This window comes from Anabrus simplex, chromosome 10, assembly GCF_040414725.1.
Source record: "Anabrus simplex isolate iqAnaSimp1 chromosome 10, ASM4041472v1, whole genome shotgun sequence".
In the NCBI taxonomy this organism is placed as follows: domain Eukaryota; kingdom Metazoa; phylum Arthropoda; class Insecta; order Orthoptera; family Tettigoniidae; genus Anabrus; species Anabrus simplex.
Genome location: NC_090274.1, coordinates 29,493,506 through 29,518,298, shown reverse-complemented (window position 1 = coordinate 29,518,298; position 24,793 = coordinate 29,493,506). Strand labels below are relative to the sequence as shown.

Genomic DNA, 24,793 nt, shown 5'->3' with positions numbered 1-24,793 from the left:
TAGGTAATTATTGTTCCAAAGATTAAGCATTTGGTTTTATTGTCACGACTGACAGAAAAACAGAAGTTCCCAGTTCGACTGAAAAGGACATTCGGGAGCTTTTGCTTTCTTCGAAACAGGTTGCACCGTTATTATGCTGTTGTCTTGCGCTTATCTATTTCACTGATCAACAAGCCGTCTATTACCGAACGCTTCTCAGCCGAGTCAAGCCGAGTTGAGACGAGTCAGACCGATGCACAATGCACGGAGCCTCTGAGCCTGGGTTTGCGCGCGTGAGATTTTTTGCGTTTGAGAGGCCCTGGTCTAGGGGTACGTCAGCGCAACTCAGCACCTCAGATTCAATGCGACACTGGATTAATGTATGTATCAATACTAATGGAGGGCATTTTGAACACTTCATGTACCGTAAAAAAGACTTTCAGATGGTATGCTGGTAAAAAAATAATGAAGTGGCGTATGGCTTTTAGTGCCAGGTGTGTCCGAGGACAAGTTCGGCTCGCCAGGTGCAGGTCTTTTGATTTAACTCCCGTAGGCGACCTGCGCGTCGTGATGAGGATGAAATAATGATAAAGACGACACATACACCCAGCCCCGTGCCAGCGAAATTAACCAATGATTCTTGAAATTCCCGACATTTCCGGGAATCGAACCCGGGACCCCTGTGTCCAAAGGCCAGCACGCTAACCATTTAGCCATGGAGCCGGACGGTATGCTGGTACGTCCCGTTCCTGTCAGTTCTCATGATTAATATACTACGTAGAGTTGTAGAAAATGAATGGAAATAAAGATTTTTCCAAACTCATGTCCTTATAACATATTTTCTCCTTCTACTTGTGAGTAATGTGCCATGAACGGTTTGGTCTAGCTTGTTACACCCTGTATATTGTTACACCCTGTATATTGTTTTCTAGTGGTTTTGTAGATCGTACTATGAAGCTGCGCCTGTGCCATTCTAGACTCCTTTGTTTCTCGCAATGCCGCTACTCGCTAACGGTATTAATGTTGGTGTCCTCTTTTACTAAAACCATAATCTCTAACGGGGAGTGGCCTCTTTGGCAGCCACTAGCAAGCGAATTTCAAGAACTATACAGATTCATTTGATCGACGAGTTCCTACCATCAAAGGGAGACGAAAGATTGTGTAATGAATTTGGTTTATGTTTAAAAGGCACCACATTCTGAATACTCTCGTTTTGTGTATTCTCGACCAGTGGTTCTCAGCCAGTGGTACGCATACGCCTGAGACTGTTAGCAGTGTTCAGTGAAAAATGAAGAAAAATTGAAATATGGACATAAACAATAAGAAAGTTAATTACACTGACTGACAGAGCAAATGCAACACCAAGGAGGAGTGGTTCAAAAGGGATGAAAGTTGGGGAAGAAACAGAGACGGCACGGACGAATAATTGATGTTTATTTCAAACCGATATGTAGGTTACACAATGCGCACGGCATCGACTCAGTAGGATGTAGGACCACCGCGAGCGGCGATGCACGCAGAAACACGTCGAGGTACAGAGTCAATAAGAGTGCGGATGGTGTCCTGAGGGATGGTTCTCCATTCTCTGTCAACCATTTGCCACAGTTGGTCGTCCGTACGAGGCTGGGGCAGAGTTTGCAAACGGCGTCCAATGAGATCCCACACGTGTTCGATTGGTGAGAGATCCGGAGAGTACGCTGGCCACGGAAGCATCTGTACACCTCGTAGAGCCTGTTGGGAGATGCGAGCAGTGTGTGGGCGGGCATTATCCTGCTGAAACAGAGCATTGGGCAGCCCCTGAAGGTACGGGAGTGCCACCGGCCGCAGCACATGCTGCACGTAGCGGTCGGCATTTAACGTGCCTTGAATACGCACTAGAGGTGACGTGGAATCATACGCAATAGCGCCCCAAACCATGATGCCGCGTTGTCTAGCGGTAGGGCGCTCCACAGTTACTGCCGGATTTGACCTTTCTCCACGCCGACGCCACACTCGTCTGCGGTGACTATCACTGACAGAACAGAAGCGTGACTCATCGGAGAACACGACGTTCCGCCATTCCCTCATCCAAGTCGCTCTAGCCCGGCACCATGCCAGGCGTGCACGTCTATCCTGTGGAGTCAATGGTAGTCTTCTGAGCGGACGCGGGGAGTGCAGGCCTCCTTCAACCAATCGACGGGAAATTGTTCTGGTCGATATTGGAACAGCCAGGGTGTCTTGCACATGCTGAAGAATGGCGGTTGACGTGGCGTGCGGGGCTGCCACCGATTGGCGGCGGATGCGCCGATCCTCGCGTGCTGACGTCACTCACCGTATTTGCTGTGCCAGAGCACAACTCGCTGTCGTGCTTCAAGGAAGGGAAGGGAAGGGAGGGAAAGTGGGGTGTGTACGATGGAGACAGAGATAATGCACAAGTTTCCTCGTTCGACTCGCACAGGATTGTCTTTGTTTCTTACAGGCAATATCCACAGTTTGTGTATTAACCCGTAGAGAGCCAGACAACGATATATCGTTGTTTGGATAGCGCGCAATTCTATACGAGTTTGTACAACTTGGGCCGTCAGATTGCAACATTTTATGTATCTAGTCCATAGAGAATTGGCATTAGATTTTAACTACGTCGCTAGATAGTGCGTAAATTCATTCGTTATCATGCATTGAATTTCTAAAGTCAGTGTTCATCTACGACGTATGATCTCCATGCCGCGTGAGTAAAATAACGACTAGTGGGAGAAGTTACTTTTTGTTAACGATGACGAACTGGCTGTATATCTTAATGATATTTAGTAAAGAAGGGGATGATGAAGACCCAGTTAAGGAATTCACTCGTCCAGCAAGTGAGGAACGGGAAAGTGAAAGTGTTATTTGGAGTGATAGCGGCGAGTTTTCTGTAAACACTTAACCACGTGCTCATTGTTCGAGTGTAAACATTGAAAGTGGTAATGGCCGTCTGTGTGACAGTACTGATGATGATGACGGCTGTAACAGCAAAAATTTCATGTTTTCCGTGAAATTCGATTAGGTCAAGGTGCAAAATACCAACCCTCAAAGGATTATTATGATACTCCTGGCCCGAGACACGCCCCTTCGTCAGACGCAAACCTATAGCGTATTTTTATTTTATTTTTCACGGCTCAGTCATGGAACCTCATAACTACAGAGACAAAGAGATATGAGAAATCATGTCTTGTCACCACATGCCACAGCACAGCAGTGGCGCCCTAATACATTGATTGAAATAAAAGTTGTCATTGCTGTTTTGTTGGAAATGGGTATAGCTAGAAGGCCGAGCATATTTTCTTATTGGGTAAAAAAATCCCGTTATATTCCATGGTTTGGAAATATGTTCTCGTGAAACAGATTCCAATTGATCTTGAGATTCTTTCATCTTGTGAACAATGATAATGTATCACCATCTGGTCACCCTGACTACAACCCATGTGCCAGGTTCGATCCCATTGTTGGCCATGCCAATTGTATATTACGATACCACTGTACATAACTCTTAAAATACTCAAGATAAAAATGTGAAGCTTTACATGTTTATTCATCTGAAATAGGACATTGCAAAGAAGTCATCAATATTTATCATTGAGTCAAATTTTCTGTTTTTTTCTGTTTTGTTTCTGAATTTTAAATTTTGGTGTTTGAAAATTGTTTGGAAATTTTTTTTTCAAAATACCTAAGGGCATTTTAGTATTTTAATTTAGTTCAGCAGTAAGAGTGTATTCTTGTTAACATTCAATACAAATTTCAAGTCATAGTTATAACATTTGTGAACTATTTAGTCCAGAGAGTGAGAACCTGCAAAATTCTCTAAATCTGTCTAGCACTCTTGACATACTGTGAGCACCCGGGCCTGGCACTAAGAGGGTTAAACTGCCATAACTGCACACACACTGTACAAGAACACACCTGTTAGCCAAAGAATTCATCAGATCGTTTCTCCTCTCATCTGCTGGTCGCACTAATATTCTTTATTATTTAACATGCTTGAATATGCAAAGCTGCCATCCCACGGTTGTGTAGTCTTTCACTCCCAACATTGTAAGTGGAATGAAATACTGAACGGAGGAAACAATAAGCCCAATGGTTTGATTACAGTAGATGTTCAATATTCCCCCTTCCTTCTTCGATGAACAGTTCATAGCGTTGTAGTAGTCACCTTTGGAGTCTGTTCAGCATGTGTGGTGTCTGGCGAACGACCTGGAAAGTTGAATGTGTCTTTGGTACAAGTTCATCTTTTCTTTCTACCAGGTTCGCATAATAGTCAATTTGTGCAGAACAAACTGTGCATTGCGTACTGAGGCTGGGAAGTGACTGTGAGAAACGAACACGAAACGTGTGCATTCGTACCGAGCATTATCTCTGTTTCCCACTCCCCACTTCCCCTCCCTTTCCTTCCTTCTTCTGACGAGCACCAACAGTACACAAAATGACAGACAGATGGCGCTGGACAGTGACGCCGCATGGGACCCATCGCGGCATGTTGACGTTGCCAGAAAAGGCACTGTAACTGAAGGTTTATTTACTTCATTTTGGTGTCAATAAAACCCCATGTCATGCCAATCATGTGTGTCAATTATTACCTCTATACCTCGAATGTCACGCGAAGTATTACCTCGTCAAATCTTAACGGACTTTTTGGTCATCCTGTACATCGTACTCAGTTGTATAGAATGATAAATTTAATAATGGAAAAGAAAGATTGACGTCACACGCACACTCTGTTATAAGATGGTGCTGTGTTCACTCGCACGCTCAACTGGAGGTTAGCTGTCGTTGTGAATACATCGTTGTCAGTTGTATATTGCACGCAATATTACTCCCGAACCTTTAAATTATGTCTGTTATTTCTCATATCACAGATCCATACTGCACCGATTTATTACCCACATTCCAAGAGTAGCACGTTCTACTGAATAAAATGTATCGTCCACATATCTGTCTTTTATTTCAAATTCAGTGAGTATCTCTCGTCGGTTGGCCGGCAGGCGCGCCCAGCTTATCTGCCTCCCGTTGACTCATCACTTCCCGCTGTACAGCGCAGCGACAGCAGGGGAATACCCGCACTTCGCAGTTCATGTCCGTGCTTACAATGTGTACTAAATCTTGATCTGTCGCTCCAAATGTCCTCGAGTTATGAAGTGTTAATTCAGGGTATAATTCTCATAATGCCTCCACATGTGAAAACAGAGTCTTGCAGGGAAGTCGTTAGGCGATTTGTGAAACAAATTCCAGGTGTACGCCCTCCACACAGAAAGACCGTGCGGAAGCTATTAAACAAATTGTGAGAAACGGGTTTTTACTCGATAAGAAGCAAAGTGTTAAAATACGTGTACTTAACGAGGGAAAAGGAAATGAAATCGCAGAAAGATTAAAATATACGCCTACGAAATCCCTAAGACGACTTGGACATGAAGTGCTCAGCATGACGGGCTACGAAAAGGGTACGAGCTTATTTTCTTGATTCTTATTTTGTAAATTTTAATTGTTATCTCATGCCATACATCGATAAAGTGAGCGAAATGCTGTCCTTGTTCCTACCAGGTGTATGCATAAGTCTTCAGGTTCCACTAAGAGATGGCACCAGAGAACAGTACGCAGCGTATGAATTTGACACATAAGTCACTTTGTTCGTCTGACATTAACCTACCAACACACACGAAGTTGACTCCACCAAACACTAACGTACGTGTTGTATCGTTCAGTCATCATGTCGACGTTTGTGCCTGAAAAAGAACATTTGCGGCACGCATTGCTTTTCTTATTTAATCAAAAGGAAAAGGTTGTGGAAAGCCGTCGTTTGCTGGTAGAAACATATGGTGAACACGCCCCGTCGATTAGAACATGTGAGGCATGGTTTCGACAATTTAAACGTAGTGATTTCAATGTGAAAGACAGCGGCTCTGGTAGATTACAAGAGTGCGAAATCGGGAAATTGCCCAGTGAAACCGTTAATTCACGACGATATCGCCAACAAATGATTCATTTAAATCACGCACTGATCGAAAGACGACCGGAATGGGCCAGGAGACATGGCAAAGTGATGTTGCAACATGACACTGTGCCGTCTCATACAGCAAAACCAGTGAAAGACACTTTGAAATCGCTTGGATGGAACATCCTTCCTCACCCGCCGTACTCTCCCGACCTGGCACCATCTCTTCGGGGAAGTTTGAAAATGGATCGATGAATGGTTTGCTGCAAAAGTAAAGCAGTTTTTCTGGCATGGTATTCATGACTTAGCTGAAAAATGGGCGAAGTGTGTAGGAGCCGATGGTCAATATTTTGTATGTTTAAAAATGAATTTTCCTTGAAAATTACGCGTTTCCTTTACCACAATAACTGGCAAAAACGTTTGCATACACGTGGAATGCTGCGGAGCGGGGAGTAATGAGTCAACGGGAGGCAGATAAGCTGGGCGCGTCTGGAACCCAACCGATGAGCGAAACTCACTGTAAATCTACGAAACCCTGAAAACCGTGCGCCCATTACAACAGTGAAAGCCTACTGCCCTTTTTTTTCGTTTTCAGTCGTCTACAAGTAGAGGAATGTGATATGTAATCACATAAGAACACGGGCCCTAGTTACGATAAATGTTCGACTTACGAACTGTAAGTTTCGACTTGAGCAAAGTAAGTGGAGAACTGTCTTGTGTACAGTAGCAACACAACCAGCTCTCCCAACACAATGAGACAGAACAGGACTCACCTGAGGGATCCAGTACAGTGTAGGAACTCCCCAGGACTGGTAGTCTCACGTAGTGATTAACCGGATGGCTCAGAGGGTTGTACACCGTCACCACGAAGATGGCGGACCGCTCAGACACCGTACATTGGCTCACATTCAGGAGCAGACATGAGTCTAGTTCTTGAGGACGTGCTGCCATCTGTGGATAGGGCGCCGACAACTTGCTGTGAAAAGAAAATAGACGTCTGTATCTATGGCAAAACTGTTTAAAATACAGTCCAACTTCGATACGTCGAAGTGCTTGTGGGAGCTGAAAATACTTCGATATATCGAAATTTTGAATTATAGAAACATACCACAATGGGTCCACAAAATATATCAGCTGTACCGTTATAACTCCCCTATTGTTGTCATTGCCATTATCTTTTATACTTAACAGAGAAATAAATAATACCCTCGAATGAATGTTAGAAACAATATGCAACATTAAGAAGCAAAACACAAACAAAAAAAGAAAACACGAGACTTCTTGAACATGCCATAAAGGTCCATCGGATACTCCGGAAACGTGACCCCGCTTCCCAAAGTGAGGGTCACCACAGTAGTTATCCTCAGTCCCTGCATACCACGTCCGACATCTCAGAAGAATCTGAATATTATCTTTTCAGAATATGCTATTTAAATAGACATGACGTTTCATTGAAATCCATAACATCTATTACTCTTCTGCTGGCCTCCTAAGCCTAACACATCTGAGGGTTTTCTTTCAGGGTTTACTCCATTAGCTTTTGAATATCCCTCTTCGCCACAAGGCACTGGTTTCCCCTTCTAATTATCGCTCAGGGAGAATGGGTTGCCTCATCTGCCATCTCTGCCTTTCCACCAAGTACGAAACCTAATCTGGAACAAGGGAGACAAGAGCTAAACAGTCAATGTATCAAACCTATCTCCTGCCAGTCATGACGTATAGTCTGGAGACCTGTGTCATACATAAAAAAGAAGTGAGTCATATGCAAGCATGCGAAATGAAGTTCCCTAGGTCAGCTCTACAAAAAAAAAACAGGAGAGTCAAGAATGAATATGTAAGGAGAGACATGCAGGTACTGCGAGATTGAAGTGGTCAGGTCATGTGAAGCGAATACACGCAACTCGAACTCCACACCAGTATCTGGAGATGGAGGTGCCCGGAAGAAGACCTATTGGACCGCCAATAAAGAGATGGACAGACCAGATTAATGAATATCTCAAGAGGAGAGGAGTGACATTGTATACAGTAGACAGGGAAAAAGTATACCAGGACAGAATTCAGTGGAGGCATATCGTTCACAAAGTTCCTACCCGGTTTGCTGGGAGGAAATCCTGATGATGATGATGGTTTATTATTATTATTATTATTATTATTATTATTATTATTATTATTATTATTGATTTAAGCCCACTAAGGAGCTCTGATGACTAGTTCTTCCTCAGTGCTCTTCTTCGTTCCCAATATCTCTTGAGCCCTGCTGATAATTTCTCCTTTCTCTCCTGTGAAAGGGGCTTCCGACTACTTGGGACTTAAAGTGGTGGTGTCCAAGACTGTAACATAGCACAAAATTTGGAACAATCTTCTATATCAATGTCTGAAATCCCAGCCGAATCCAAGTCCTTCTGTACTTCATTAAGCCAGTCTTGTAGCTTTTAACCAAAGAGAAGAATTTCTTGGTAAGCCTGTTGCTGTCCATTCGTTGTAGGTGTCCGTAGAACGTAAGCGTCCTACGTCGCATGCTGGTATTGGCTGATTCTAACTGTCGATACAGCTCAGAGTTCGATTTAAGTCTGTAGGTTCCATCTGAGAGCAATATCGGTCCATGAATTTTCCTGAGGATACGTCTTTCGGCTTTCTCTAGATCATCCATGGTGCCCTTTTTGTTCATCAGGAGGGTCTCTGAGGCGTACAAAAACTGTGGTCTGACAACAGTTGTGTAATGACAGATCTTATCATATTTCGAAATGCACCTCTTATTATAATGGTTGTGGGATAGTTTGTACGGTACGCTGCATTGAGTTTGTTACATCTTTCTAAGATGGATGTACCGTCTCTACCATTAGGGTGGACCCATTCATCAAGTTCCCAACGTTGTTCGGTTCAGCATCGTGTAAGACATGTTTGACACAGTGGGTGTTTAGTGTGTTGGTTCTGAACTGCGAACAGGAACATGAACGACCAAAATATCAATGTACAGTTTTTTTTCAAGCTTGGCAAGACACCGAAAGAAACGCATGCGATGCTGGTACGTGTTTATAAAGTTCAAGCAATGCCCTTGAAGTGTGTGTACGAGTGGTTCGCCCGTTTTCGCGTAGGCCGGGAAATTCTTTCTGACAACCCCCGTAGCGGGAGACCGGCGACCGCCGTCAGTGACGAAAACATTGAGAAGGTGAAGACATTAATCACGAACGATCGGCGGTTAACTGTGCGCATGATAGCGGATGAACTGCAGATTAACCATGAATCCGTGTGACAAAAGTTAGGGAAGAAGAAAACGTGTTCTTGTCTTGTGCCACATCACTTGACTGACGATCAGAAGCAGGCACGTTTAGACGATTTTGTCGAAACGGCGGATGCGACACCAAATTTCTTGAACTGTATTGTCACTGAGGATGAAACCTGGTGTCTCAGGTACGACCCTGAAACGAAACGGCAAAGCAGGGAATGGCGTTCTCCGTGATCCCCACGTTGGAAAAAGGTCAGAGCCGAAAAGTCACGCATCAAAACGATGCTCATCGCCTTTTTCGACAATCAAGGCATTATCCACAAGGAAGTTCTAGCTGAAGGAACGACGTTGAATGCTGCATGGTACACTGAAATGTTCACCCGATTCATGAAACGTCTATGCAGGGTACGACTCCAGTACGCATAACAAGGTTCATGGTTTTCTTGTCCATGAAAACGCTCGCCCACACAGCCAATATTGTCAAACAGTTCATGGAAAAAAGGGGTGGTGCAACTTAAACATCCCCCATACTCGCCAGATCTCAATCCTCCAGACTTCTTCCTATTCCCACGACTCAAACTCGCTTTGAAAAGAAAGAGATTTGACGATATTCCTGACAACCAACAAAACGTGACGAGGGTTTTGAACACCATCCCAAAGGAAGCCTTTTTTTGCAAAGTTTCCAGGAGATGTATCACCGATCTCAGAAGTGCATTGTTATGGGAGGGAACTCTTTCGGAGGACAGTAAGTTCACTGTCCTGCATTGTTCATCTATGTTGATAGTACAGGACTATTCACCGAACTTGGGTCACAGGTTATATGTCACCGAGCTCGATAGCTGTAGTCGCTTAAGTGCGGCCAGTATCCATTATTCGGGAGATCGTGGGTTCGAGCCACACTGTCGGCAGACCTGAAGATGGTTTTCCATGGTTTCCCATTTTCACACCAGGCAAATGCTGGGGCTGTACCTTAGGTAAGGCCACGGCCGCTTCCTTCCCACTCCTAGCCCCTTCCTGCCTCATCGTCGCCATAAGACCTATCTGCGTCGGCGCGACGTAAAGCAAATAACAAAAAAAAGATTATATGTCGGCATCGTATTGGTAGATTTACTGGCATGTAAAAGAAATCCTGTGGGACTGAATTCCAGTACCTCGGCGTCTCCGAAAATTGTAAAATTAGTTGGTGGGACGTTAAAACCAATAACATTAATTAAATTAACAGTAACATCGGAAAATCTCAGAGTTTTTTTTTCCTCTCCTTGGATTGTGATACCTTTTCTGAGTTCTTCCTGGTAGCTTGTCCTAGATTATCGTCATTCCTGAGACTCTGTACGGCAGGTGTTTATAAACCTTCTTCTTCTGCTTCATCTTCTTCGGGGAAAATGAAATGAAATGATTAACTGAAATCTATGAATGTAGGTGGCAGCAAAATCATTGGAAGTGGCACGAATAATGAACAGTAATTGGTTCCCCATAACAGCTTACCTCACAGCCTCCTCGATCACAGCCTCACACACCTTGATGCCGCCATGTAACATCAGGTGGTAGTCGTCAGCTACTTCCTGTTTCTCTGTGCCCGTTATAGCATCATGATGCTGCATAACTCCCATGGCTTCTCTGAGAAACTCCAATCCTGTCTCATCCAGTCCCGCCAATGCTGAAAGCTGTTTGCATACCTGCAAGTACAATGATATTGTCATTTTGTATGGCGCTCATAATTTCCTTGAGGCCATCCACAAATACTAGAATTCTAATACTAGTGAATAATACAAACCGAAGAATGCGACCGGAAGAACTGAAATAATAATAATAATAATAATAATAATAATAATAATAATAATAATAATAATAATAATAATAATAATAATAATGTATTTATTGTGTCAAGGAGATAGTTACGAGTTTATGTATTAATATGGTAATATTACTGCTACTGTAATATATGTGAGAGTTAGTTGCGAGATGTTCGCCTCTGTGACGTCGTGGTTGATTTGATTAGCCGACAGCCTTAGAGGTGCGGGATCGATTACCGGCTCTGCCACGAAATTTGAAAAATGGTACGGAGGGAGGGGTTAGGACTGGGTCTACTCAGCCTCAGGAAGTCAACTGAGTAGAGGGGGTTCGATTCCCTCCTCATTCATCCTCCAAGTGGTTTTCCGTGGGTTCCTACGTCTTCTCAAGGCAAATGCCAGGTAGGTACCTAACTTAACCCTTCAGTACTCGCGCGGAGTTTCGTGACGCCAGTGTTCGCGCGGGGTAAAATATTATCCCATTCTTTCATGTATATTTACTGTAACTTAAAAATGAAATGATGCCCTTTTCATGACTCACTTGAATAAGGGCCCTATAAATGAATAAAACACAATTAATATAACTCCTGTTATTGCCATTAATATATTTCCAGCCTTTGAAATATGACACCGGCTAAATAAATCCCAGGGTCGCTAAATGGGTAATACCCAGAGATATCTTCGAATAATATAACTAATCTTAAAGTATTGAGCAGGAAGGATAAGAGATAAGATAAATAAAATAAAAATATATGAATGAGAACCTTTAGTAAAAATATAAATTTATTGAAATAAAGAAATAAACTTTGGCAAGGTAAAACCCTAACAAATAAAAAAATCGCTGTACAAATTCGTCACTCATAAATCCGGTCAACTTTTAATCATATTCTAATTTACTTCATATATAAATTATTCTAAATCAATCATTAATACCTTTCTTTGTCGAAATTCATAAGTCGGCCTATGTATCAAATCAATTCTCATCCATAATAAATTATTACCATGAAAAACAACTAACTTATAACTGAATTCCAAATCCATCCAAATACATCTCAACTAATTGAAATCTTATTACATCTCTTAGCAAAGTCCTTTTTATAACGTCATTATCATAAATATTGCCAACGTCAAATTAATTAAATTATTCCTTTAATTAACACATCTCGGTTTTTATTATATTTTCATTACTACTGTTTTCAAAACAAAGAATATAGTTGATTATTATTACATCTATCACCTTCATTTGAGAGACCTTTAAATCCAAAATGTGAAATACATTCCCTTATACACGAATTCTTTACATTCATATCCAATCTTCCTTCTATCCATGAATCATTGAAAAAAATACTAAAGTGCTTTCTGTACATGAATTATTGAAAATGATATTAAATAATTAAATTATTAAACTATTAAAATATTAAGAAAATTATTAAATCATTCTTTTATATATTTGCTTCATCCTCTCATCAATATACACCTAACACGGAACGCAACCGGATTGATAAATACTTCTGATGCAAATAATTAAGCTACCATTCTGATTTATAAAGAAAATATTACTTCATATACACAAAATTAGCTGTTTCTCTAATACATAAAATAAACATGAACTTATATCAAAGGGATCTAAATTAACATAAATTCCCCCCCCCCCGCCAAAAAAGCATACTCTACACTGAATCTATGGCAATAGGGTGGAACCTTTGCTTAAAACAATACAACCACTTGAAATTAATCTCAAAAATCAAACAAACACACAACCACAAATCAGAATTTGCGTTGCCACAATGTACAGTAAATGTAAGTCAAATATACAACAAATAAATCAACCATCAGTCATAATCACGAGGAATACCATGTTCATTGACCTGGTCGAGAGTCGAAGTACCGACCATTCGAATCGCAATATTATAGTGGCCTATAAGTTCCTATCATAAAATGGAGTTTCGCAAATAATGTTATTGAATCTTTAAATCTCAATGTGCTGTTCCTAATCGTTCAATCTGAATTATCTAATAAAAGACATTATAACTTTCATTTTATGACCCTATCCAACGTGGGTTATGTATTTCTTTGCCATACACGCAGAGCAGTAAGAACATCTTATCTGGAAACGCAAACTTATTCATTTATTTCACGCCCACGGCAATATCTCTGTCAACAGAAACTAATTAAATTTATATGTTCCTCTCAAAATCATCTTTCGTATAACTTAGCCCTCCCTGGGCTATAATCTCAATTTTTCCTTTGCATACAGCTTTTCAAATACACAATATATATCACACAGTTCACATGTCCACTGGTTCAATTCTCACCAAGATTCATCATAACTCATCGAGAAACATGTAACTTTCTTATCGGCTATATACTCAATATTATCTCGTCCCGTAATGTCATATGTATTTATAATGTATCCTTGTTTTGCCATACGAAATAATAATAATAATTTGTTCGTTACATGCTACTAGCTTTTTAATGTTAAATATCCTACTCCCGACTAAGCTCAAATAAGTTACAAAATGAAGTATATAAAAAAATATCTATCACCTCACAGCGCATTCACATTTACTTGTCAAATATATTTTACTTATTGATGAACAAAAATCTAAATATTCACTGTAATGTCCGTAACTGGTCAATGAACTCCCTCGACGATTAAGGTTATTCATGCAACATGCCACATACTATCAATAACATACCCCAATAACTACAAACATATACTAAATGCCATCTATTTTAATTTATATATTTACACGCACGATTATTGTTTCAGAAGATCACACGTTGACATAGATGTTGATTCCCATAGGGAACTTAAAAATATTTGTCGTGAATGAGTAAATTTAGGCCTATAATACCAATATAATGGTCCGTTATTGGACATTCTAAATTTTCCAGCTAACTCATTCTTGGTTGCCTGCGTTTCGCCCTCGTGTGCTAAGTTGGGCTCGTCAGTTGGGACTTAGCACACCTCCCAAGACGCAAGGCTAGTGCATACCGTGGAGGCCACTGCATAGGCTACTTGAAGCCACCAGCAGTGCCAATGCACTATGAGAGCTATGTCTCATTTCCAAAAATTGATACCTGCCTGGCCATCAGATCTTGGGAGGTGTGCTAAGTCCCAACTGACGAGCCCAACTTAGCACACGAGGGCGAAACGCAGGCAACCAAGAATGAGTTAGCTGGAAAATTTATAATGTGCAATAACGGACCATTATATTGGTATTATAGATCACACGTTCATATTTTAAGGAAGATCATAATTCAACACACGTTTCTTTATATTATAGAAGATCATAACTCAACACACGTTTCTTATATGTACAAAGACTCATTCCCCCAAGGCATTAGTACTGAAATGAACTATCTATACCTATCTAACCCTTGCTACTTTGAAAAATAAAATTGAACTTAACCATGTCATGCAACAAAATTATTTACAAATTTAACTACTGCTGATACATGCATATATGATATAATATGAATCAGAAAGTACTTATCGAAATCCGGCGCCGTTCCATGGTCAGCCATATATCATTAAGGCCATCAGGTGGGCCCCCATTATTGGCTCACTCCCTAATAAAAGTAGCATTATCGAGTACATAAATGCTTTTCTTGAAGTCCATTGTCTTGACACGTTTTATATGCGGCATCGCGCACGTTATCCGCACACGTTTAAAAACACTACAAAGAAAATATGTATAAATTATACACAATTACATATTTACAATCTTGTCACTCACGTACAATTCCCATAACAGTTTAATAACTTCTGTATCTCTGCAATCTCCGCGATTTCCCAACACGTGGCACTCCAAAGCGCCCCGCGACCTCACACAATTACAGTTGAAATGAAATGTCGTATGGCTTTTAGTGCCGGGATATCCCAGGACGGGTTCGGCTCGCCAGGTGCAGGTCTTTTTATTTGACTCCCGTAGGCGACCTGCGCGTCGTGATGAGGATGAAATGATGATGAAGACAACACATACACCCAGCCCCCGTGCCGTTGGAATTAACCAATTAAGGTTAAAATCCCCGACCCGGCCGGGAATCGAACCCGGGACCCTCTGAACCGAAGGCCAGTACGCTGACCGTTCAGCCAACGAGTCGGACACAATTACAGTTATTCCTGCTCAACGAACAAGTTTGTATACACGTGATACATGATGTTTCAAAATTTTAGCAATTTATGCTCGAAATTCTCTGATGATAATAAATCCCACTGATTCAGTTATGCGTTAGCAAGTTAGTGTTCATTAGGTTGAGAAATGCCCATGTCCACGTCCGAATAGTTCCGAATCAAATAGCAGAGTGAGTGTCTCGTGGACCGCGTGGAATAGCATTCGGGAAATCCCCTGATCAGTTGCCTTTAGTAGCTACAGTTTTAAATCACAAAATTTTACCAGGATATTTCGTCTCAATTTTTCTAACTATGTAGAAGTTTAAATCGTCTTCTACAGTATCTTCTGGCGAATGTTTACTATGTTGGTGTCCATACTTCTTCCTTACTCAGCTTCTTGCGCGCTATCCTGTGTTTCGCTGTTCAGAAGTCCTGCTAACTTAAATTTTTGATAGCTCTGTCGCACACTTTCTCTCTCTCTAGAGTTGAAGATTCCATTCCTTCTCTCTTGTGCAATATCCAATGACACTCACACGTGTACTATCGGACTAATAACTTGAGCAAGCGGAATTACAACATATATCCGACTTCTCATGTAACTCTACTTCATATTATATTAACTTTATACCAGATACAGCTCTGCTACAGTCCTCACTTAATGCCCTCTCGAACTGGTGCCGTACTTGGAAACTTATCCCCAATCCACAAAAATGCAGCCGCATGACCATAACACTACGTAAATCTCCTCTACCGACATCATATTACCTACTCGACAAGCCCATCACCTTGGTTACGCAACAGCGTGACCTAGGTGTAATATTCGATACAAAATTACAATTCAAGACCCATATAGAAACATATACAACCAAGGCTATGAAATTACTAGGCATTCTCTGCCGCTTCACAGAAATATCTGACCCAATTGTTCTTCGTCACTTCTTCCTCACGATCGTTCAACCTCTCTTAAACTACTGCTCTCCGATTTGGACAACAGCCGCCCCCTCCAATACTAAGCAGTTAGACAGAGCAGTGTCCTCCTTTGCTGCAATTGTAAGGAACAGAAACCCCAAGCTCAGAAATCTGTCTACGCAGCAGGTATTAATGGCAATTAATGTGTCACCGCTGCACATCAGGCGATAGATAGCTGACCTGAGTTTCCTCCACGGGATCTTAAATGGACATTACCGCTCGGAACATCTTGTCTCACTCTTCTCTCTCCGCGTTCCTTCCCGCTCCACCAGAATCAAAGACCTTCTCCACATTCCCCACACTCAGCATTCAATACTTCAACGATCTTTCCTAATCCGCCTCCCAACACTCTTTAACAATATTAATAGGAGACAAGAGCTTGATATAGCGTCAGATAAAAGTGTATTCGAGAGGTGTGTAAATAGTATCTTAAAGATAAGTTGATGTGAAGGGATTATACCGCCATCTTGACCCACGACGACTTGAACATGGACATTCTCATGGTTTTCGATTTGAACAGTTATTAGCAGGATGTGTGCCTGATCTTGTTATATTTTGTTATGTTTGTTATATTTTATTATGAAAGTTTACGTTTGTTAAATAGTCTGTTGACAGTGCAAGTGAAATTTGCTCAGTGTAGCTGTATCTTGTGCTTCGTGAATAAATAAATAAATAAATAAATAAATAAATAAATAAATAAATAAATAAATAAATAAATAAATATCAACCATTTTGTTTCAATATACACCATGCAGAAAATGGATATCTTGCAAAACTTGAAAACAGACAATTTCGTTCATAATAACACTCGAGTTCATGTAGTTTAAAAAGTAGAAATATGAAAATCAATCGCACTTCATTACTATTGGAACACTGACGTTTTCGTGTTGAGGCATTCTTCACACACGGTACTGAAATGGTCTTGGCACGCGTACTTTTCACACAGCTCACAAGAGCACACAGCACACAGCTTTTTCTGTCCCGACTTCTAGGACATAAAGCACATTGTCTGGATGAGCTTGGTGTTTTTCTCTTCAAGGGTGGAGTCAGAGAGGTATGGGAAATTTCTTCCTTACCATTTGAACTCATTTTCAATCAATCAATACTGATCTGCATGTAGGGAATTCGCCCAGGTGGCAGATTCCCTATCTGTTGTTTTCCTAGCCTTGTCTTAAATGATCGCAAAGATATTGGAAAATTATTGAACATCTCCCTTGGTAAGTTATTCCAATACTTAACTCCCCTTCCTATAAACGAATATTTGCCCCAATTTGTCCTCTTGAATTCCAAATTTATCTTCCTACTTTTAAAGACACCACTCAAACTTATTCGTCTACTGATGTCCTCCCACGCCATCTCTCCACTGACAGCTCGAAACATACCACTTAATAGAGCAGCTCGTCTCCTTTCTCCCAAATCTTCCCAGCCCAAACTTTGCAACATTTTTGTAACGCTACTCTTTTGTCGGAAATCACCCAGAACAAATCGAGCTGCTTTTCTTTGGATTTTTTTTTTCAGTTCTTGAATCAAGTAATCCTGGTGAGGGTCCCATACACTGGAACCATACTCTAGTTGGGATCTTACCAGAGACTTATATGCTCTCTCCTTTACATCCTTACTACAACCCCTAAATACCCTCATAACCATGTGCAGAGATCTGTACATATTAACACATATAACACCTATTTTCAAGGCTTTCACTCTGATATTGCGATTGAGCTTTCATCAATAAAATAATTAAACAATGTCATTGGATCCGTAACGCCACGTGTTTTCAGCCTAGAGCCAGGCAAGTACGATGAAACTTTATTGTTATCACGAGTACGAATGTATTTAGGAGGCACTGCGGTGCTCCATTTAGTCACACCATCACGTCCATATATGTAGTTTTTTCAGGCCCTATTTGAAGCGTGGTCATTTTCACTCCCTGATGTATTCAGGTAAGTCACTATCATCCTGTTCTGAGGGTGAATCATGCTCTGATGTTTCTATGTTGTCCTCTTCACCGTCGTCTTCTGAATCCAATAATTCTTCGTCAGATAACTCAGAAAGGAGCTGACGAAATCGTTCCTTGTCCTTGCTAATGTTCCCGGCTATATCACGACTCATATTTACCGTTCACACTAAAGTAACTAGTCGTCCTCACAATAAACACGCACGCAAGAATGAAAGTTAACAAAACATGAGTCTGTCAATTTACTTCCGCCAGTGCTCGCATGGGGCAATATGTTACCCCAGTCAACTTTGTGTCACTGCCGGAAACGTACTGAGGCACGAAGATTTATGAAAGACATCTGAGGAGGCACCACATAGCCCAGTGTACACTACGTGGTAATTTATTACCCCACGCGAGTACTGGAGGGTTAAGGCCAAGGCCGCTTCCTTCCCTCTGCCCTGCCTGTCTCTTCCTATCTTTCGATCTCCCCACAAATCCCCTGTTCATCACAGCAGGTGAGGCCCCGCTTGAGCGAGGTACTGCTCCTCCTTTCCAGTTGTATCCCCGACCAAATATCTCACGTTCCACGACATAGCCCTTGAGGCGGTAGAGGTAGGATCCCTCGCTGAGTCCGAGGGAAAACCAACCCTGGAAGGTAAAGTGATTAAATAATAATAATAATAATAATAATAATAATAATAATAATAAAGATAAGGATAATTAAGTAAAGGAGGATAAGAAGGCGAAAGCCATCAGGCCAGCGAACAAGTTGAAACTCGCTCTTTGAATGGGCATGACGAAGAAATAAGAAGTAGTATTAAGAGATTAATTTCTTTGAAGTATTACTGTTATTAGAAGAGTTATCTATATAAGAAACAGAGTCCTGTAAATATTTTAACAACGTGATAAATAAATAAGTAAATCCTACTACTACGTGCTCTCTAAAAGTAAATAAAAATATATAACAGAGGAGGAAGAGGATAACCTGTAAGTAGTTGTTTCCCTGACGCTCAAAGTATTTGCTGGTAGGTCTGGAGCTGAAGTAGCCGGTCCAATAGGAGTGAGAGCTGCTGGCGTAAGGAAAGAAGTCATCTACTTTGACAGTCCACTTCAAGTCAGCGTCATTGACTGCCTTCACGTAGCACGACGGTGTGGAGTAGAAAACGTTCACGCGACTGCCCTCTTTCTGCTTACCATTCACGTACCTGAAGACACAAGATGATGATGTTGATGATAATGATGATGATGATGATGATGATGATGATGATGTTTGCACCGGAGGTACACCCGCTCCGTGCATTTAAATTAAGCGCCTTTTAGAAGGCCATCTATAACATGAACAATGAAACTCATTTCTGAAGAAGTTTCAACAATCGTCGACAGATGTCTCTACCAACAACTTAGGTGCTCCCTCTGATGAGAAGATGGACAATTAATTTTCAAGATAAATTTTGTAAATATTTATTTCCTAAACTGTATTGGTGTTCTAAGGTCTTTCCCCCAGCTTAAAATTGTAGCCAATAGGAAATTTTGTATATTTACAGTATTACATTTTGTACATTTATTTAAGTAACCAATCACGGTTTTTTTATATTTATTTGACTGTCCAATTGTGGGTGTGTCAGGGCTTCGGCACAGAGAAATCTGGAACCTTCCTCTCGGCTATAAAAGCTGGGACCGTTCGGGCCATATTGTCTTTCGATCGTTCCAGTCCTGCAGTAGAGAGTGTTACTAGAGGAGGCAGGGGAGGGCCTGCTTCGTTCATCTCCGGAAAGTCCACCAGCTCATGGTAATGGCAGACATATTTTAAGCATGTAATATCCTGAGAAAGTCAACTCGAGGGGAAGGTCTCAAAATTATTTTTTTTTAATGTAATCCGGTCATGTAAATTCTACATCTGGTTTGATATCTTAATTTAACTTAAGGAATAAAGAGTGGGGACCCTCGTATATTCCCCTTTAACTTGGTCTTGAGGTAACTATGTTTTCGTAAACTCTAAATTTATCTTTTCCTTGTAATTTAAACTTTTTCTCCATCTAGTCACGGCTTAGCCTCTGTCAGTTATGGCCATCAGCCCAAACAGGGTTTTAGGAATTTGTCAAGTGTATTTCAGAGGAGTGCAATTGTTCGCCTCCTGGCATTTTGGTTTTCGGCCAGTAACTTTAACATTTTCTTTTTTTCACTAAGGCCCGGTAGAATGTTCAATTTAACTACTTTCCTATGTAAATTCGACTGTTTAGCAGATAAGATAGTGAATACTCTTCAGTTTTGGTAAAATGTAGATTGTGCCTTTAGAGACATAGAACTTGTAAATTTTGGAGTTCAGTCTCATTGTAGATTTATTGAAGGGAGACGTGGTGCTCTTGTTAAAATTGTAACTGGGGAGCATCAAGCTCAGATTGTTAACTCATGTTGTCTGATTGTTCTAGACCTTCCTAACATTGTTTCTCGATCTCACGTTTGTACCTGATTATTTGTTATTGGTTATCAACGTTCAAAATTTGAAAAGAAAAGATAAAAGGCAAGAAATAAAATTAATAATTTTAAAGTTTTTAAAAAATTATTTTCTCTATCCACTCATTCATGTCCGCACCTTCCTTAATCTCTGTCCACCACGGTATCCCCGTAGTAAGAAGAAGAAGAATAATTATAAGGAAAATATTAGGTCCTCTAAGAATTGCAAAGTTTTGGAAATTAAGAAGTAACAATGAAATTTACCAGAACATAGAAAACATATCAGAAACAATCAGAAAAAGGAGACTGCTATTCCTTGGACACATTTACAGAATCGATGACAATAGACTGACTAAACGAATCTTCAAGTACCTTTGGGTAAAGAAATCAACTACCACCTGGATTCAAGAAGTCAAGAAGGATTTTTAGGAAGAAAGTCTTACAAATGGAAGGATTCCAAGGGAGGAAGGAAAAGAAAACAGGGACTGAAGACAGGAAAAAGAAGCACAGTGAAACAATGAAAGAATACAGGAAGAAAAGGAAAGAACCACTAAGGAGGAAGAAATGAAATTGTAACGTGGTCCTTAGAAGGTCGGAACGCAAAAAGAAGAATAAGAAAAAGGATTTTCAAGTACCTTTGGAATAAAAAAGGCAACAACTAGCTGGATTCAAGAAGTAAAGTAATATGTAGAAAGAAATAATACAGTGACTGACAGAGCAAATGCAACACCAAGGAGGAGTGGTTCGAAAGGGATGAAAGTTGGGGAAAAAAACAGAGACGGCACGGACGAATAATTGATGTTTATTTCAAACCGATATGCAGGTTACACAATGCGCACGGCATCGACTCAGTAGGATGTAGGACCACCGCGAGCGGCGATGCACCCAGAAACACGTCGAGGTACAGAGTCAATAAGAGTGCGGATGGTGTCCTGAGGGATGGTTCTCCATTCTCTGTCAACCATTTGCCACAGTTGGTCGTCCGTACGAGGCTGGGGCAGAGTTTGCAAACGGCGTCCAATGAGATCCCACACGTGTTCGATTGGTGAGAGATCCGGAGAGGACGCTGGCCACGGAAGCATCTGTACACCTCGTAGAGCCTGTTGGGAGATGCGACCAGTGTGTGGGCGGGCATTATCCTGCTGAAACAGAGCATTGGGCAGCCCCTGAAGGTACGGGAGTGCCACCGGCCGCAGCACATGCTGCACGTAGCGGTGGGCATTTAACGTGCCTTGAATACGCACTAGAGGTGACGTGGAATCATACGCAATAGCGCCCCAAACCATGATGCCGCGTTGTCTAGCGGTAGGGCGCTCCACAGTTACTGCCGGATTTGACCTTTCTCCACGCCGACGCCACACTCGTCTGCGGTGACTATCACTGACAGAACAGAAGCGTGACTCATCGGAGAACACGACGTTCCGCCATTCCCTCATCCAAGTCGCTCTAGCCCGGCACCATGCCAGGCGTGCACGTCTATGCTGTGGAGTCAATGGTAGTCTTCTGAGCGGCCGCCGGGAGTGCAGGCCTCCTTCAACCAATCGACGGGAAATTGTTCTGGTCGATATTGGAACAGCCAGGGTGTCTTGCACATGCTGAAGAATGGCGGTTGACGTGGCGTGCGGGGCTGCCACCGCTTGGGGGCGGATGCGCCGATCCTCGCGTGCTGACGTCACTCGGGCTGCGCCTGGACCCCTCGCACGTGCCACATGTCCCTGCGCCAACCATCTTCGCCACAGACGCTGCACCGTGGACACATCCCTATGGGTATCGGCTGCGATTTGACGAAGCGACCAACCTGCCCTTCTCAGCCCGATCACCATACCCCTCGTAAAGTCGTCTGTCTGCTGGAAATGCCTCCTTTGACGGCGGTCTGGCATTCTTAGCTATACACGTGTCCTGTGGCACACGACAACACGTTCTACAATGACTGTCGGCTGAGAAATCACGGTACGAAGTGGGCCATTCGCCAACGCCGTGTCCCATTTATCGTTCGCTACGTGCGCAGCACAGCGGCGCATTTCACATCATGAGCATACCTCAGTGACGTCAGTCTACCCTGCAATTGGCATAAAGTTCTGACCACTCCTTCTTGGTGTTGCATATGCTCTGTCAGTCAGTGTATAAGAGAAGAAGAAACTCTGGACAGAGAAATTTTTAGAAAGAGGGCAGTAAGTATGGAAGGATTCCAAGGGAGATTGAACAAGAAGCCTGGTGCGAAGTGGTCCGAGGACAGAAGGAAACAGCATAGTGAAAGGATGAAAGAAATATTGGAAGGAGCGGAAGAGAAAACAACAAAGTATGAAGAACTGAATTGAAATTGGCACGTGGTCCTTAGCAGACCTCGCCTCGTCGGAAAGAAGAAGAAAATTCGAGAAAACAGAATTTCTGACAAATATTAAGTCAGCACCGAGACTGCTACAGATAGGAGAAGCGGAAATCAAACGAACGGGGAAATTCAAATACCTTGAAGAGTAGGTAGATTCCAGAACTTCTGATAAAGAAGCCTTTACATCACGGATCAGCAAAATGGAAACGGCACGTCAACTAACCAAAAATGTCTACGGAAAGCAATCTATATCCATTAATGCCAAGATACGACATTATTGTACAGTAATACGACCGGAGGCTTTATATTCTGCAGAATGCCTGAGGAGAGGTCTGATCGAGAAATTAAGGTAAATCCTAGGGCCAATCAAAGTTAATAGTGAATTTAGTAGACCACATAATCATGAACTCTACACACATGTAGAAAAGATCACAGACATCATTCGCAGGAGGAGAGTTATTGTTTTCTATAGCCACGTTTCCCGTATGAATCCTATAAGGCTGAGCAAGAGGATCTGTAATTACTTTCTCAACAAAAGGCCAAGGAGGTGTGGTTCATGGAGGTAGATAAAGACTTGCAAGAAGTGGGGATAACACAGGAGGATATCCAGAAACGTATTCCGCTCAAGAAGAAACTCCAAGAGCATCGTGGTTTCTAAGAAAATTCGCAACTAAAAGCTGGCAAAACATGGACTACAGCGAGGAAGGAACAGATGACCGAAACGACAGCAAGAAGGAGAAGAAGAAGAAGAAGAAGAAGAAGAAGAAGAAGAAGAAGAAGAAGAAGAAGAAGAAGAAGATTAATCTGCCTTTGCAGATGATCTAGCTATTCCTTCTAACGACAGACAAGAAGCAGTTCAGGCTCTTGAAACACTTCATAAAACTGCAGCTAAGACTGGGTTCCTAATATCGTATGATCAGTTGTAATCGAGCTAGCGAAGCGAGAGGTTGTATTGTGCAGTGAGTGCTGAGTGAGAAGTATGAATATTGCTTTAGAGCAATATCGCGCGGCCAGAGGTCGATGGCACGGGCGAGTGAAGTGTGTGTGTACGCCAAGTGATAAGGTGCATTTACGAAAATCTGGGCTTGAGGGAACTATGATGGTAGCAGCAGTGGTGGCAATTCTTCTGATAATAGGAGGCATAGAAATGAACCCTGGACCAACGGGTTCATTGAGCTGGGAGGACATAGATAAGATTAGGGAAATAGTCAGAGATGCTTGCCAGTTTGAGCAAACGAGGGAGTTAATTCGCGAGCTGAGAAATGACATGACATAAATGAAAGACTGTATAAAAGAAGAGAGAAGAATTATGACAGAAAAGGTGGTGGAAAACTCTAGGGAAATAGAATTATTGAAGTCGAATATGAAGGAGATTGAAGGAGAAACTGATAAATTAAAGTGGCAACTGAAAATTACTATCCAGGACGCAAAGAGGAAAAATATTTTCATATACGGCATTCCAGAGAAGGAAAAGGAGGATTCGAATGATCTAACGAATAAAGTGTTGGATATTATAAATAACCATATCAAGATAAATTGTAAAGAAGAAGATATTGATGAAACATATAGGCTGGGGAGAGTCAAAGGGAAAAGACCTATTAAGGTTAAGTTGATTTCTGCTTTGAAGGCGAACAAAATTATCCTCAATGGGAAGAACTTGAAAGGAGAAAGGATTTGGGTAAGAAGAGATATGGATAAAGAGACAATCATGGAACAGAGAGTCTTGCGATTTCACCTAGTAAAAGCTAGGAACTATGGACTAAAATCATACATAATATCGTATGAAAAACTCAGAATGTGGAAGGATCTGGAAACCTCTAAAGACTAAATTTGGCAAAATTAATTAAATGAATAAGTTCAAGTACTTAGGAGAAGTAATTCAGCCATCAGGCTTGAACCGTGAAGCAAATAAGGAGTGGATCTCAAAATTACAGAAGGCCTATACACACCTGGAGCAGATATAAAGAAAAATAAATATCCAGGAACGGAAATTAAGACATTACAACTCAGTTATCAAACCTGAAGCACTTATACGCCTCAGAAACCTTG

The 24,793-nt window shown here is 41.6% G+C and overlaps 1 protein-coding gene across 1 annotated transcript in view; it reads right to left on the bottom strand.

The window, feature by feature from the left end:
- Window positions 1-24,793, bottom strand: part of LOC136882349 (lysosomal alpha-mannosidase-like) — a 375,461-nt gene that overhangs the window by 307,176 nt on the left and 43,492 nt on the right. The window contains exons 8-10 of the mRNA XM_068229321.1: window positions 18,947-19,166; window positions 10,632-10,822; window positions 6,694-6,896 (exon numbers count right to left, since the gene is read on the bottom strand). Of these exons, the coding sequence (XP_068085422.1) occupies window positions 6,694-6,896; window positions 10,632-10,822; window positions 18,947-19,166 (614 nt within the window). The remainder of the gene's footprint in view (window positions 1-6,693; window positions 6,897-10,631; window positions 10,823-18,946; window positions 19,167-24,793) is intronic.